At 40.9% G+C, this 18134-nt stretch overlaps 1 protein-coding gene across 1 annotated transcript; it reads right to left on the bottom strand.

Moving 5' to 3' along the window:
* Positions 1–15441: 15441 nt before the first annotated feature.
* On the bottom strand, positions 15442–16752 carry LOC149315017 (uncharacterized protein F54H12.2-like). The gene has a single exon (XM_089523166.1). It carries the CDS (start codon positions 16750–16752, stop codon positions 15442–15444), a length of 1311 nt encoding a protein of 436 aa, XP_089379292.1.
* Between the last annotated feature and the right edge of the window lie 1382 nt (positions 16753–18134).

Raw genomic sequence — 18134 nt, forward strand, 5'->3', positions numbered from 1 at the left:
ATCGGTGAGCTGTCCCTTGCCTTTGGTACAAATAGTATCTCACCTGCTTATGCTTGGCCACCCATCTTTCATTTGAGCCTCGTAGCATCACCTTCCTGTAAAACCCAAGATGTAGATTGGATGATCTTGGGGAGAAACACTTTTGTCTGAAGTCCCTGGATGGTGTAACTATTAAGGACAAGTCTCTTTCACCGTAAAAAAAAGTGCCCCCATGTGCTCACCTCCATCAACCTCATGATCTCCTTTATAGCCAAAACTTATGACGTCTAATAATGCGACTACACAATCACTTTCTATTTCCACTCTCACAGGATCAGAAAGAGTAGCTGAAAAACAAGCCTTATACAGTATTCTACAGCCAATCAGGTCCACAGTTTTTAAATATATATAATATATATTATATCAGTCTCATAGCAACCAGTCTCATCTTTCCTTAAATATAAATAGTGGGTAGTTGGCAAACAGCTACTTTCACAGACAAGAACATCTGTAAGTATTCTTTCCAGGTTTCATATTCCCCTCAGCTCTCTGAAGCTAAGACGGTTTTACAGACAATGGAAGGACCCTTAAGATATAGGTTCCATACTTAAATACATGGGAAAAATTGGAAGTTTCAACTCTTATTTTTAAGTTAAAAGTTTTTAGGGTTTTTTTAATCTTGGAACTTTTTTTGAACTTTGATGTTCAGTTCAAATGTCACTGAGATAACCATAGAACACTGAAATAACTATCTCCCTCAAATGCCCTTTTATGGTTCTTTTATGACAGGAATGGATCCTTACATGGTTTTCTAAGTTATAAGCCAAGAAGTCATTATCTGGTTTGACTTATCAAGTAATAAAGCAAATGCACTTCTTGCTCAATGATCATAACATCTTTCCTAAACTATGTAGGCTTACTATAAAAATCATATGCTATTCTCCTAGAGTCCTTAACATATGTTCTTTCAATGCATATAATATTCAACATTAGCCACCCAAGAACACATTCATGGAAAGGATTCTTTGAACTTCTCATCTAATTCCTTCCATAATGGCTTCCGTAGGCCAGAGGCTAATGTATGAATTCTTCTTTTAAGAATCATAATTTAAGACTACATTCTGCAGTAAAGTGCACACACACACACCTCCCTATGAGTTACCATGAGTCACACTCTACCATAAAAAAGCCCAATTCAAATGAACAGCTGCCATGGAGTAGAAATAAATACCATTCCAATGCATTTTTGATGTATAGTGGTCCTTCATCTGGACTGTTGAATTGGGCCACTTCTTTATTGAGAAGTGAGTAATTATTATTTTTCTTCAGTACTAATGACTGATACATATGTTGTTGCTTTTCCTAGTTTATAAGAAGATAGAATCATTTTTTTCCCAACAGGAAACATTTTTTTGTGTGTGTGGAAAATAACATTTCTTCACAGCAGTATTATTTTCTGCAAAGAAAATACTGTTTCCAGAAAATGCTATTTCCCCCCACATGTGACCATTCTGCAGAATAAGTCCCCACTTACAATATTTTCTGTGGATGATTTTTTTTTCTACACAGGAGATAAGTTCTGCTTTCCCTTTAAACATACTGACAACTCCTGGCTCACCTTGTTTACCAGCAGGCACACTGCTTCTCATTCGGTATGCATTTTTGACTTGATAAAAATAATGATCAATGTTTTTCTATTCCTATTCAGAGGACAATTCTATTCTTAAACAAAGTACACAAGCAGAACATGCTTGTTTTAAAAGGAAAGATGTGGGTTGCCTTTATCATTTCTTTCACCATTACAAATTCAGTGGGGATCCTGGCAGGTGGAGTGGCTGCAAAAGGAGATACAGGGGCTTCATGCTTTCAAAATCAAACAATAAGAGCTTCCAGGGCTCATTGTAGCCCCTACAATAGCCTAGTTTGGAGGAGCTGCCATAACCATGGACTGATACTCAACTAGCCTACCCTTTCAAAGTTTCTACAGTCCATCTTTTCTTCCAATCAGGATATGTTTCTTGAAAACACTTGACATGCTCAGCCACTGGATGATGCCATTGCTTCCTTCTATTTTCCTGGTGTACCCGGTTAACCTTTTGCAATTTCATTAATATATAGACTTACAGAATTTTAGCTTGGTGAAAAGAAAAATCTGTGTCATATCCCATCATTTCTCCCCTCTCAGTTGAGATTGACCTTTAAACAGTGTTTGATTTTCTAACATGCTCCATTTATTCAAACCCTGTTTGTCATCTTTATTGCTGTTCTCAGAATTCTTCCTATTATATTAATATCCTTCTTTTGGGGGGAAAGATATTTTTGAAACCTTTGGATATGATAGGAAAGCTAAGGTTGATACTAACATTTTTTTAATATGGTACTTCTATTAACATTTTGAACAAAAAGTAAAGAAAGAATTTTGCACTAGGGTCTCATTCATTCTTCAGCATCAATATAATGTCTTGGATCACCTTGCAAAGATCACAGCCAATGGCATGTTGTGGTCCTTCCATTCCACTAGGGGGAAAAATAGTGTGCATGCAAGACCATAAAACTATCTTGTTAGTTTTTCTATCTAGGCAGATTTACTTATTTATTTATCTGAAATGGGTGTGCAATTTATGGCCCTCCAGATGCTGGACATGAAATCACACTCTCCCTTCACCATTAGGAGAACCATAAATTGCCCATCCCTCACTTAAAACATTGTTATTTTGATACGTTGATTCTTTTAAGGGAAAACTCAAGTGGCAGACTAGACATAGAGTATTCCTCTTCTTCTGAGCCCTTGCCCACTTTTGGGCCAACCCTTCCAAGAAGGTGGTGGAACATCAAAGCAATTGGCCTGTGTGATTGCTACAAATAGTTGGTGCTGGCATTTGTTTTTATTTGAACATTTAGAACAATATTTTTTTTAAAAAAAATCTCTCTTTATATATATTGGGGATGAGAAGCCTGTATCCCCTTGATTATTGTTGCCACTCCTAGGGCCCTTCAAAAATCATAAGTTAAATGCTTGTTTGTAGGCTTTTTTTGCAGTTTTTCACCAGCATTCAGATTTCATTGTTGATGGCTGATGGTGAGTCCCAAAGAAGAAACTGACCACCAGACCCACCAAACCTGTCCATCCCTGATCTTTATAAATAACATTATCCTTTAGATTTTTTCTGGCCCTAATGCTAGCCTGTCACAGGGTTTTCTTGGTAATATTTGTTCAGGGGATGGGTTGCCTGAATAGACGCCCGGCCACCAAAGAAAGAAAGAAAGTAATGGACTGATCCCGCTGCTATTTGCCTGTCCATTGTTGTTTGTTTGTTTCTATTTATTGTTTAAATTGTTATTGATCTTTTTAAACATGTTTTAATTGTAAAGTGTTTAATTCTATTTTAAGGGAGGGAGGGTTGGAGATATGATATGTACATTTTTAATGCTGTGACTCGCCCCGATTGCCTGAGTGCAGATGGGGTGGGAATAAATAAATTTTATTATTATTATTATTATTATTATTATTTGCCTTAATCTGAGACTGAGAGGGTGTGACTTGCCCAAGGTCACCAAGTGTGTTCCATGGCCAAGTGGGGATTCGAACCCTGGCCTCCAGAGTCATAGTGCAATCCACTACATCATGCTAGTTTGCCAATATCAGTACAGCTATAGGTAATTTAACAGGTACAGTATTTATGTCTGCAAGGGGAATGCACTTAAGCAGTTAAGAATAAGATAGAATTCCCATTTTGATACATACAACTTTCCCAAGGACACTCGTCTTTTCAAATATCAACCCATCATCCCTGCCCCCCACTGTATTGTCCCCATTTTACAGAACAAAAATACAACTACCAATATTATGTCTTATGCTTTTGTGGTGTGACTACACTTTTGTGCATAAATTTGAGCAACACATCTAAAACAGTATACAGCAGAGATAGGGATAGGCAACTCTTTGAGGTTAAGGAGCTGCATTCCACCATCACCCAGGAGACTTTGCAGGGCTGCACACCTACTACACGACTCACAAAGTTCACTTTATGCCCAAAGACCTTCTGAGGACATGGAGGCATTTTGCCATGTTTTTTGGTCCTTGGCTATTTTAAATTCAAGGAAAGACCTTTTTACAACAGGAAATTACCCAGATTTCACAGTTCTTTCCTTTAGGGGGGAAAAAGGCTTCTCCTGGAACTAAAGTGGTCCAAGGAGCAAAACATGTGGTACTTGGGCCATTGAGGCATTTTTCCATTAGCCTTTTCAAAGCCCGCAAACCAGAAAATCATCCCTGAGGGCCTGAAACAGCCTACCCCATTGTAAAGATAAAGAAGTTCTAGAAAAGAGCAGCAAAATCTATCAAAGAGCTGAAGCAATTCCCTTTGATGCAAAGTTACAAAATATACTCTATTTAGCTTTGAAAAAGAGTGTATTATGCATAATGTATTTTACATAATATGAATAAAGTGAATAATGGGGAAAAAGTGTTCTTGCTTTCTCATAACACTAAAACCTATGATCATCAGTAGTAAAGGGTGGCACCTCTCGTCAAACTCATAAGCCCCGCCCACTGACAGGTGCCCCGCCCCGGAAGTCCCGCCTTAACAGGAAGTCCCGCCTTAACCGGATATCCGGCCTCCTGCCGGAAGTCCCGCCCTCCCCGGATATCCGGCCTTCTGCCGGAAGTCCTGCCCTCCCCGGATATCCGGCCACGCCCCCCGCTTGTGGCCCCACCCCAGCATGAAACCCCGCCTGTAGGTGGAGCGTCTGAAGGGACTCATGTGACCATGATGATTTAAAAAGGGCCAATCAGAAGGCGGTTTTAGCAACGCTACAGGAAGCCTTTGGGCAAGCCCAGACATGTTCAGAGAAGACAACATGGAGGCCCCCACTACTTCTGCAAACTCTACAGAGCAAGAAACAGGGGATGTGAAGCCAAAAAGCAGAAAGCGTTATCCTAGCAATAGTTCAGATGATGGGCTTTCTACCTATGCTGACCTGGCTAGCAAAGAAGCTGATGAGATTTGCAAAGCATGGAACCGCAACAAACATTTCTAACAACTATTAACAGACCATCTGATCCATAAAGACTGACTAGAAGTTTGTTTGAAAACTGTTGGCTGCTTTGATATTTTTTTAAAAATGTTTGTTAAAAGGTTATAAAATAAAAAAGAGTTTATTTTAAAAAGGTGTTTGTGATTTTCTTTTCAAAAAAGTGACTACTCTAGAGCTGGCTCATAATGAGTATTTACAATGGGGGGGGGGGGGGGTATCAGTATTCATGCACCACTCAATCTCCCTAGAAAACATGAGGCTTTGGTGGTGTGGGGGATACAAAATGGAGGGGTGGAGGGTGGAGATGGCTCTTTAAATTAAACAATGAAGAGGGGGTGGGGGGAAGCCTTCTTACAGAAACCCTCCAAACTTCCTGACCCTCCTTAGCCTAAAAACAGAAATAAAGCAAAGGAGAGATTCTTACAATTAAGCTGTACAGCCGCCTCTCCAACCCCCCCCCCCACTTTAAACAAAAAGCAGAAATCAGGGTGGCTCTTAAATAATGTAGAGGGTTGAAAATCATTTTTTGCAACCCCCCAAGGCCCCCTCCCAATGTCTCCTAAACACAGAAACAAAAAGCATGGTTGAAGTTTTAAACAGACACTATATTTCCCTGGTGGGGCCCTCTGCAAAAAGTTTTTTAAAAAGAGAAAAGGGGAGGGGGGTGGCTTACCACATGGCTATGTGCCCTGCAACATGTACACCTTAGGGGTGGGGGGCCACCTTAGGGGGATGGAGGGACATAGATCCACCCCCAAGGACCACCTTTGGGTCATAGATCCACCCCCAAGGACCACCTTAGGGGGGAGGGGAGATAGATCCAACCTACCCTTTTTCTTAGGGGTGGGTGGGGGCAGGTCTCAAGAGCCAATCACAGACTGGTTACCTGACGTATAAAAGTTCTGCAGAGAAGGGGGTCTGTCCTTTTCTGGCTGCCATACCTGTGAGACTCTGTGGTTCTTGGTAAGTTTTTTCCTGTATATTCCATAGCATTGTTTTTTAAAAGAAGGCCTTTATAACTATTGCCTTTTCCCCATTTTTAAACTTTATTCAAAATGGGCTGTTGTGGGCCTTTTCCCTCACTAAAGAATAAATATTTGATGAATGTCCATTAATTTGGGGGGGAAAACTGAGCAGCTTTAAAATTACAAGCATAACATGCGGCTTTCTCTTTTTCCATGGACTTCATCTAAAATCTGGGGCTTTGGGCCATAAAAACATTGGTATTTATGCATTTTCCTGTTAAATGTTTTTAATTGTTAGCATGTAGTTCTGTTAGAAAGAAATTTTACATGTGCTACAAATGTTTTAGAAGCCTTTTTAAAAAATACTTTTCAAAGCTTACTGAGAGTAGAAATGTGTGGATTAGGATATACGGGTTTTTAAAATGTCTGGCAAATGGTTTCACTTGGAAACATGTGCTCAGCACTGTTTTAAATTTTTTTTTTTTTGTTAAATATATATTTTTAACAAAGCTCTTTTTGGTATTTATGAAACAAGGTTTAAAATGCTTTAGAAGCCTTTTTAAAAAAACTTTGCTTTGCTTACTGCTGGGTATGTTTGATGGGATTAAGAAAGATGTGTATTAAAAAGTCTGGCCCCTGTTTCCACATGCAAAACATGTGCTTGGTACATTTTTAAAAATTTTTGTCAAATATTATTTTAAAAAGCTCTCTTTTTGTGAAACAAGGTTTAAAATGCTTTATAAGCTTTTTTTTAAGAGTATTCTGGAGACTTTGTGGGAAGATTTGATGGGGGTAGAAAACAAAGCTCCAGAGGTGTTAATGGGTTTATGGTCAAGAGCTGATTACTCATACGCAGCAGAGTTACAGCCTTTTGTATTGTTAACTTTTGGCTTGTTGGTGCTAAAAGTTCATTTAATTGTTAAATAAGCCTATTTGGAAAACTTCTTTTTGCCATTTTCCCCCAAAAAGTTCTTTTTTAGGTTTTAAATTGTCTAATGTGCCTGTTTTAAAAGCTCTTTTTTTTGGTTTTTCTCAAATAAGTGCCCATTTGGAAAATCTTTTTATTCTGTTTAAAACTTTTTTTTTTTTGCCAGTTTTTCTTAAATAAGCCTGTTAACTACCATTGCTTTGAGCATTGCTTTGTGTGTGTGTAGGGGTTAGGAATTGATGGTGACTAGGTAATTTCAAAAGATTTTATTGGGTGGATAGCTTTGTTATAGGACATTAGCATACAAGAGCTTATGCCGGAAATAACAACCACTTTAGATATAAAATATTGTACAGACGGTTAAAAACAGCTGTTCTCATATTTCTGGGTGTAACTTCATGCGTCATTATTAAGCCGTTTTCCTGAAATAATGAAAAGAAAAAAACTGTTAGGGCAACACATTTTTCTCAATTGATCACTGGTTCCATAGGGTTTCCTAAAGAATATGTGTTAAACTTACCCAGCTGCCATTTTCCTTCATCCAGATGTGTTTCTCCATTATCAAATAGCCGGCAATGCAATTGGTAATTTGCTGTACATTTCCTGTTGTGAGAGGCACACCTCTGGTCTTCAGCTTTTTGGCAATAAAACCTCCAAATAAGAGAGTCATCACAATTCTTCCCCAGTTGATTTTTCCATCAGAAAATTGAGACCTCATAACTAAATGGATTATTTCACAAGCACGAGAAATATTTGGAATTTCCAACTGTGTTATTAAGGGTTCCATTTTTTCTTCCACGTGCTTCTGAGTTGAATTGGCCAATTTTTGTAAAGTGTGGTATATTTTTTCATCTATTTGTTCATCTGGAACTTGGTCACATACTAGATTTAAGTAAACATGAACAATGCTGAATGTCTGCCTCTCCATTTCTTGTCAGAAGCAGAAATGTGGCAGCTCAGTCTCAACAGTATAATTCTGTGGGGTTTTCTGATATGCGAGGGGTGGGTTTAGTGGGCATGTCTCAACATGTTTGTGTTCATCAGGCACAGCTGGTACTTCATAGCCCCTGCAAGCCATGGAAAAACAGGTCCAAAACGTTCCTTCAGAGGAGACTGCACAGGGCACAGGAGGGATGGCTAAAACACAGGCCCCAAACCTGACACACCCAACAGATGAAGAATTAGGTAAAATTTGTGCTTAACAATATTAGCACTGCTTTGTGGGTCAAAAAAAAAATAATAATTTAGAGGTGGGGGCTAACAACATTAAATGTGTTATTTTGTGGGTTTGTTCTTTCTGAAATTAGTGTCTTTTCTTTACAGAATTGATGTTTGCTGAAGGCAGCCACGAAGGCAATGCGGCACCTGAAACTCCAGTGACAACAAATAAAAGTGGAGGTACAGTGTGTGTGTGTGTGTGTGTGTGTGTGTGTGTGTGTTGTGGTATTTAAGGGCTGGGGGGGTAATGAGTGAGTGAGTGAGCTATAATACTTCTTATTTTGTTTGCTTTTAGACAAATCTCTGAAACGTAACAGAGAAGAACCCCACGATGCTACACCCCAGGCTTCTAAGAAGCAAAAAAATAATGAGCAGGTGATGGTGATTGACGGAAATCTCTTACAACGCTTTGAAGCCCGCAGAAAGAAAGCTGCAACGTTATCGGCCTGCTTTGTGGAGATGCAGAAAATGGTAGCGAAAGGTTGCGCGATCCTTAGACGGGCCAAGGGCTATGAAGCCCATTTGAATTATATGTGGGACAATCCAGTAACACAAGCTCATATGGATGCTTTTTACGAGAGTATTAAAAAATATAACGAGTACATGGTGGACAGGTCCCTTGAACATCGGCAGATAGGCAGAGGTAAACTACAACCAAGGATCAAGAAAGGCCGGAATGGTAAATGGTGCAGGGTGGCGGGGTACTGGAAGAAACCTGCCAATGGTAAACTGTACTGGAGAAGAAGAGTAACCACCCTGATTAACAGATCAAAAAAAGTACTCCACACTCGGAAAAATAATAGGAAATGTAAAGGGGGCCTGAACTCGAGGAGCCTGGTAAAAAACACTAAACATAGTGTTGATAATAACCAGCCTTCTTGTTCCAGCACCCCTTCTTCCGTGGCCTCTGACCCATCCAGGGCTGAGAACCAAAACCCCTGTGACTCTGTTTCTGATAATAACCAGCCTTCTTATTCCAGTGCAGAACCTCAGAATGATTTGGAGTCTTCTGAATCATCCAGGGATGAGAGCCAGCCCCTACCTGCAAACATCCCAGGCTCCCCAGATGATGAGGGCCCCCCTGCCGTGTATGCAGAGCGTGTACGCTCATGGCAGTGGACCCACAGGTTGTATCGTACAGTGCGTATCGGTGAGGAGTTCCGATTCAGAAACTTAGAGCATGTAACATCGTACACGCAAGCTATACACGCATTACACAACTCAATACAAAATATTCTAGACGATCTTAACCAGCGAATTAGTCTGGGAGATTGTGTTCAAATTAGACTGGAGGCTGATGGCCTAAGAAATCCTCTGTATTCTGTTAAAAAAAGTAAGGACCTTTTAAATGCTGAGGATTTTCTATCACAGTTGAGTAACCTGTTGCAAAGCAACATGGAAATCTGTGCCCATTCCAGTTTTCGTCTCATAATTACGATTGTGAAACCCCCAGGGGGCGGAGGGCATAGATCAATAGGCTCCATCCCCTCTAGTGAAATAGTTGCCAGAAAAAGAAAACATTTGGTTGATTTAAATTATACAGGCACTAACCTCTGTTTTGGCGGTGGCCTGATTGCTGTCATGAGTGAAAAGATTCCCACAGATGCAAAACTGCTGACAGCAGCCAGGCAACTGTATAAGGAGCTTGGCTGGTCCGATCAGAAAAAAGTGACCTTAAGTGATATTTCACATGCTGAAAACCACTTAAAAATTAATATTCATGTGGCACATTATTCTAAGAAGGGGTGGAGTCTGTTTAAAACCCAAGGCCCTCAATATCAAAAAACATACACGCTGCTTCTGCATGACGAACACTTCTATGGGGTAATCAATGTAAAAGCCTTATTCGGGGTACGAAATTTTTGCATATTTTGCCAGAGCCTATATAACCATAACAATCACACCTGCTTATATTTCTGTCGCCTCTGCTTGAGAAAAGATTGTGCGGTTGTGGTAGATCAACAGGCTAGGTGTTTTGACTGTAAGCTGAATTGTAGGTCTAAAGAGTGCTTAAAAATACACAGGCAGCTGGTCTCAGAGGGAAAGGTACGCTGTGAAAGCAGGAGCTATTGTCCTAAATGCTCGCATTACCAGAAAAGTTACCATGATGAGGAAGAGTGTAAAGGCCGGCAGTGCACAGTCTGTTGGGGGTTCATCACAAAAGATGATGAACATAAATGCTTCATGCAGCCCCTAAAAACCCCTGAGGTTTCTGTACAGTATCTATTTTACGATTTCGAGTGTCACCAAGCAACTGGTGTACATGTCCCTAACTACTGCTTTGTAAAAGCATTTCCAGGGGAAACTGTAGAGTGCTTTAAAAATGGTAACAAAAGAAAGCGGAGGTATAAGAGAGGGGCTAAAAAGCAGTATGACAGCGATGATGAGGATGAAGATTATGAGTGGCCCCTTGCTGGCAAAAGTTGGGAATTTAAAGGGGAGACATGTTTATCTGACTTTATTACAACATTTATAGACCGCCAGTTTTCTGACTGCACATTCTTAGCACATAACTCTAAGGGTTATGATGGTTACCTGGTGCTGAATCAGCTGGTGAAAGAAAAACTTGATGTAAAAATTATCGCTCAGGGTGGGAAACTGATTTCTGTTACAGTGGAAAAATTGAATATAAAATTTATTGACTCCCTGAGTCACCTCCCTATGGCCCTCTCTAAACTACCCAAAGCTCTAGGCTTTGAGAGCTATAAGGGATATTTTCCCCATTACTTTAACACACCTGAGCATTGGGATTATGTAGGCCCAATGCCCTCAGCTGAAGATTTTGGTGTAAAATATATGATGCCTGGTGAAAAGGAAGCCTTTTTAGCATGGTATTCAGAGAATCAGGATAAAATCTTTGACATGCAGAAAGAGCTTGTGTTTTACTGCAAAAAGGATGTTGAAATTTTAGTAGAGGCCTGTACCAAGTACAGGCATGAAATTGTAGAACTGACAAAAGAAAAGAAGTTAGTGGAGAAAGGGAAGAAAGGGAAGAAAGGGAAAAAAGAATATGAGGAGTGGTTTGCTATAGACCCCCTCCAATTCCCCACCCTTGCAAGTGTCTCTCTTGCGATGTATAGATTTAAGTTTCTGCAAGAAAACACCATTGCAATTCCAAGTTTTGTAAATTACCACAATCAGTTTAAGCGATACTCCACACCGTCTATTCAATGGCTTTTGTATATTGAACATGAGGAAAAGCTTGAGATTCAGCATGCCTTAAATGGTGGAGAGGTTAAAGTTGGAGATTATTTTCTTGACGGGTATGCCGCTGTAGGTAATAGGAAAATAGCCTTTGAATTTAATGGTTGCTTTTATCGTGGATGTGTCCTGTGTTATCCTCCCCAGGAGAAAAACCCTGTGGTGGGGAAATCTTATGAATTTCTCTACAATTCCACACAGAAAAAAGCAGCTGAACTCAAAAGCCGGGGTTTTGATTTGAGAACGATTTGGCAACACGAATGGGATAATATGGTAAAAACAGATGTGAAACTCCAAACGTTTCTTGCTTCATCCCGCCTTCCAGAACCCCTACACCCCAGAGATGCTCTCTTTGGGGGTCGTACAAATGCCATCTGTCTCTACTATAAACCTAAAAGTGGGGAGACAGTGAAATACTACGATTTCACCAGCCTGTACCCTTATGTTAACAAAACCAAACAATACCCTCTGGGGCATCCCAAAGTCATTTATAAGGACTTTGAACCGGTCACAAACTATTTTGGCATAGTGAAGGCAAAAGTTATTCCTCCCAGAAAACTCTATTTTCCAGTTTTGCCTTCCAGGATCTCTGGAAAACTTATGTTTGTGCTGTGTTCAACCTGTGCAGAACAGCGGCAGTTGGACCCGTGCAAACATACAGATGAACAAAGAGCCTTAAAGGGGACGTGGTGCTCCGTTGAGTTAAATGTGGCTCTAGAGAAGGGGTACAGGGTTGTGGAAATCTATGAGGTATGGCACTTTGCACGCAGGTCTTCTGTGTTGTTTTCAAAATACATCGAGATGCACCTACGACAGAAGCAGGAAGCTTCAGGCTATCCTCACTGGTGTGTTACCGATGAGGACAAAAACAAGTATATAAAGGAATATCATATGAGGGAGGGGGTGCTTTTGCGCAAAGATCAGATCGCTGTGAACCCTGCAAAGCGCCAGATTGCAAAGCTGTTTTTAAATTCTTTGTGGGGGAAGTTTGGGCAGAGAACAAACCTCCCTCACACTCAGGTGTTGAGAGACCCCGATGAATTCTTTCAGCTGCTTTTTTCTGATGCTTACAAGGTTTCAATGTTTGAATTTGTTGACGATGAGGCTGTTTGTGTCTCCTGGAAATATTCCGACGACCGGGTGACAACCTCGGGTAGAAAAAACGAATTCCTTGCCTGTTTTACAACGGCCTATGCACGTTTGGAACTTTATGCACTCTTAGACAAGCTTGGGAGACGTGTTTTGTACCATGACACAGACAGTGTCATATTTGTGAGTCGGGAAGGAGAGTGGGACCCTCCTCTCGGAGATTTTCTCGGGGATCTCACAAGTGAGGTTCCTGCAGATCAGACCATTACAGAGTTTGTGTCAGCAGGGCCTAAGACCTACGGTTATAAGTTGTCTAACGGCACAGCCTGCATGAAGGTCAAGGGGATTACATTGAACAGCGCTAACTGTGAAAAAATTAATTTTGACAGTCTCAAAGACCTGGTATTCTCCTACGTCTCAGACAAGAAAGGTTCCACACCTCATGAAATTGTGGTACAGCAGCCAGGTATTGTAAGAAATAAGCAGCATTGGACACTTCACACTAGAAATCTCAAAAAAACACAAAAAGTTGTTTTTGATAAAAGGGTCATTACTGAAGGATTTAGGACACTTCCTTATGGCTACTAAAATGGAAACACGCTGGCAACACCCATTCTCAGCTATTCTCGCTGGACCTAGTGGCTGTGGGAAGACGTTTTTTATAAAAAATATGCTGGATCATGCTGGTAGTGTGTTCTCAGAAATGCCTGAAAATATTGTCTGGTGTTACAGTTGTTGGCAACATTTGTACAAAGAACTCCAATGTAAATACCCTATTATTCAGTTTGTACAGGGGATGCCTGATAAATTTGATGATGATGAACTGTTACCCCCCAATAAAGTAAATCTTTTGGTTATAGATGATTTGATGATTCATGGTTCTGAAAATAGAGATCTTGAGCGGGTTTTCACCCAATTTGTACATCATAGGAATCTGAGTGTATTTTTCATTACCCAAAATATTTTTTGCAAAGGAAAAAGTAGCCGGACCATCAGCCTTAACGCTAAATATATGGTGCTCTTTAAAAATCCTCGGGACAAATTACAAATTGCTACTTTGGCTCGACAGATGTATCCGGGAAATGTCAATTTCTTCATGGAGGTGTTTGCTGATGCTACAAACAAACCTCATGGGTATTTAGTGCTGGATCTGAATGCTAACACCCCTGATTCTTACAGGCTAAGAACTTGCCTTTTCCCTCCAGATTTGCCTGTGGTATATATAATGAAGAAAAACCATTCCCACCACAAAAGGGCCCGGTTTTAACAATCCAGGGCTCTGTTGTTGTCTGCTCCTCCATGGGGAAACATGTCCAGTCGCGTAAAGAGAAACTTGGCACTTTTAAAACTGCTTATTACAGTGCCTCCTCGTCAAAGAAAGGCCATTTTGTGTTCAGCTTCGGATGACCTTGTTGCAGCCATTTCAGAAATAGCCCTCAATACTTTAAAAGGCAACATTCCTTTATCCCCACAGCAGGTGCGTGTATTAAAAAAAAGACGCACCCTTATTAAAACTCTGGGTAACAGTAAATTGTCCCTGAGAAAAAAGAAGTACCTTGTGAAGCAGTCTGGGGGTTTTTTGGGGCCACTGCTAAGTTTCGCAGTTCCTCTAATAACAGGCCTTTTAACTAAACAGTGATGGAATATGCTGAAAAAATGTATTTGGTCCCCAGCCATCAGCTAGAACAATTAAAGGGCCCAGCTTCTAAAGATGAAAACATCAGAACTACAGCAATCTCTTCCTTAGATACTGAAATGCAGGCAATTCTACGTAGGACCGACTTAACTGAATATGAGAAAGCCAGACGTTATGATGCTTTACTCCAAAAATATCTAACTCATGTAAAACAGAAGGAGGCAGAGAAACAAAGTTTAAATCTGTTTCTACCCGAATCCCCTTCTGAAGAAGTTGTGATGAACTCCCCTGATGGCATGATTCAAGAAGTGTTGGACAATCTGCCTGTCAGGTACAAAAATAATGCAAGATTGTTACTAAACAAAATGAGTCAAAACAAAAATGTTTCTTCGTGGGATGACAAGGGCGTCTTTGTGTATAAAGGAGAATCTGTAACTGGATCTAATATATTGGACTTAGTCAAAAGTATAATACAGCCTCATGCTTTACCAACCAAACGCCTCCCCAAAGGCTGGGATGTTTTTTTGAGGGCCATGGCTGAAATAAACGCTCCAACTTCTGTGGTGGGTAACACTGCCAATAGAGAACTTTTGAACCGTTTAAAGAACCCTGAAGATTCTTTGTCACTTACACCTGTACTGTCACACAGATCTTTTAAAAAACAACGGCATGCTGCTTGTACCTGGCTCACTTTATAACGCCGCTATTTTTTAGAAAAAGAAATAGAAATAAAAGTCTTCTTTTTAAACTATTTGATAGTCTGTGAGTGTTTTTTTAAAATGAAAATAAAAGCCAGGACACAGATTATGTTTTAATAAAACCCTCTGAGGGGGTGTGTTTATTAGGAAATGCGGTGGTGAAATTCATTACAGGATACACATCCCTGAGTAGTCTGGAACATGTCTGAGACAAGCCCGGGCAAGTTCTTCTTCTTTTTCACAAACTGTACAACCATCTCATCGTTTTTTTCCAAATTGTGAGAATATAGGTCTTGAATATTTTTAAATGTCAGGCCCTTGCCGCGCTGTTGCAGAAAAAACACACAATGATATCCACAAACCACAGAGTCTGGGGCTTGTACTGGATGACCCTGAAACACAGTTTTGTAGCCATTTTTTCTTAAAAAATTCATGATTGTTTTAGGAAACAGAGGGTGGTCTGGAGGGTGTCCGTAGGAGTCAAAAAATTCGCCATTTTTTTCTTCTGTCAAGTATATAGCAAGCCAATGTTCTCCTGGAAGGTTGTGAGGATGGGTGTTTATGACCAAGCTCAGGGGCCTTTGCAGCAGCTTCTTTCTGGGGAGCATGTCACAGGGGAAGACTCCATAGAAGCTCTTCCGAGTATAGGGGTCAGAAGTCAGTATGCGGGTTAACTGCAGGCTATCCATGTTACATATAATCAAACAAGACATTTCTTCGTTGATTTATTTCTATCACATTGTCAAAAACTCCATAAACAACCATATTGACAGTGGTTGGCAGGGGCCTGGCAAAACGCAGCTCTGCCCTCAGGTTTCCAGTTTTAATCAAAGAGTAGTGGTCACCTCCTTCTTGATCTGGAGTCAGGTCAAATGCAAAAAGTGTGTAACCTCTTGCATATTCTTCACGGTTAATTAAAAGAGACCTGTCTTTCATATGCTTGCCCGCCGTTTGTACCAAACTCATATACTCTCGCACACAGTTTCCCTCTTGAAAATCGGGCTGAAACGGTTTCATTGGATTCTGTTCTCCATCCAGGTAAAGGGCCGCAAAATTAATATCATAATGTTTAAAGTTAAACGGATTTTTGTTGTAAATACCGCTAAAGGCATCATTGTCCACCAGGCCTATAACCACCTGTTTAGGTAATTGTCCCAGAAACAGGTTCTCCTGATTAGAGACGCGGCTGCCTCTCGGGATGCTGAACACTTTCATACTCACACGATCCACAGGATATTTGGCATTGGAAGTCAACAGTCCTTCGGCGTGTCCCAGGCGGACACCAGGGGACACCCTCACCTTTTTGACAAAAAGGGAGGCTGATAGAATTTGCAGTTTGTACTGCCTGTCTGCAGCATCGCTCATTAAGCAGAAAGCATCTTTGTTGCGGGTGAGTTTAATTTTCACATCAACGCCATTTAGCAAAAGCTTTTCTTGAAAAAACAGGTCAGCATGGAGATGGCCCAGCAAGTCTATCTTTCTACTTGCAGCCGTCAGGGCTGCTCTTTTAACAAAACCTTCATTATCCCCATCCAGCTCAGCTGATTCATGCTCTCCAGCTGTATCTTTATAAAACAGGCCTGCAGAAAATTGAGTTGCTAGAGTGTCATCGCTGTAGTTTAACACAGATTCAATGAATGATCGGTAAGGATAACAGTTATTACTCTGGCTGACGAGACGATCTGCTATAGTAATATCAACCTGACTGAAAATGGAGGCTATTGGATAATTCACCAGCCCTACCTTGGCATCTTCTGCAAGGTTTGACCCATCTTCATTCACTATTTTACAGGTCAAATAGAGGAGCGTGTTGTTCAGATCCATATAGTCCTCACCATTCCCGGCAATGAAAAAGTCAAGTGGGGCAGATTCTGTAAGAGCAGTCAGTGGGGGAACCTCAATAAACACACTTCTCTCAATACTGGTCTGAGTAGGCCCAATGTGGAATAAATCTAATTCAGATTTAGTGCACTCTTCAGAGCCACAATGGATAAAGGCCATGATGCTGGTTTAAAAGATGTCCCTCTTAGCCAGAGCCCTCTGTCGCTTTCGCACAGCTCTCCGCTTCTGAGTTTTCTTTTCTTGTGGGACTTTTCTTTTAAGGGGGTGGGGAGGGCCTGTCAGCCTCGCCTGTGATGCTTTTCTTTTTAACCCCTTCCTTCTTTTAATGTACATCAGGCCCGATCCTTCTTGCAGATTTGGAGGTGTCACTCTATTTAGAACTGCCTCAGTCACCTTGCCAGCAACATCTTTGGCAATATTACGAAAAGCTGTTTTTGCGTGAGGTTTAATAATGTCCAGGCCTCTTCTTAAAAGCGGTACAGCTTTTCGAAAAAGGCCTCTGAAAATCCCACCAAGCCCTGCCCCATACATTTGGGGGACACCCTGATATCCAGGAAGGCCATTTCCAGCCTGGGCTCTGTAATAATTTCTGTAAAGGGCTGGGTCCCCATATGATTTTACGATCACCATTTTTTTTTTTTTTTAAAGATGCAGAGTTCTCCTGGGCCGGAAGTGAAGCTTCACAATCACCTTTCCAAAGCGAAATGGGACTTTTTTGTTCTGATCTGTCTTTATCTCAACAGTGATGGTGTCAACATGGTGCTTGCTTACAGGAATGTAGTGAGGCTTGTCATAACAAATATTGACACGCTCATTATTCTGTCCTTGCACAGGTACGCAGCGTAGCAAAGGCACATAGACGTCCCCAACTATCTGGTGCTCCACAATATCTGTGTAAACATATAAACTGGTGAAACCCCCAGTGATGTCTGCTGCGAAAGGCAGGATTTTGACATGATGGTTGGGAAACAGCCCTAATATGTAGGATAATTCTGCACCAACCATCAGTGTGTATGTGCCATCTGTTTCAAGCCAAACCTTTCTGGACACTTGGTCATACCGCAGAACCACTTCTGGGGGATCATTGTGTGTTTTTATAAGGCTATTCATGTGTGCAAGTAGTTCAGGGATACTTGAATAATAGCCCCGTTGTAGAAGGTAACGCCACCGCCTTTTCCCGTTTGCAATTTCAAACCACACATCAGAAGTTACAGTGTTCCAACTATGAGGGTACTGTATCTCGGCCAGGCCTACCTCCCACTCCCCAGGAAGCTCCAGAGGTCTTGCGACAGAGATAGTAAAACTTGAGATCGTGTTCTCTGGAAAAACATCTGCACAGGCATTACTTGGAAGTACAACATAAAAGCTACCATCCCCCATTGTTCCACCTCTTCACCAGCAGCTATTACACAGGTTTGCCAACTTCAGAAGCAAGAACCCAACTGTTGAATTTGCTTGGCCATCCTAGCCATTTCACTAGGTAATGCTTCTTTCTACCCTTCCCTTTTGTAGCTAGAATTTTCTCAATCCTGTATACCTGG

Source organism: Sceloporus occidentalis, unplaced genomic scaffold (assembly GCF_023333645.1).
Source record: "Sceloporus occidentalis isolate IW3139 unplaced genomic scaffold, rSceOcc1.0.p SCAF_4, whole genome shotgun sequence".
Classification (NCBI taxonomy): domain Eukaryota; kingdom Metazoa; phylum Chordata; class Lepidosauria; order Squamata; family Phrynosomatidae; genus Sceloporus; species Sceloporus occidentalis.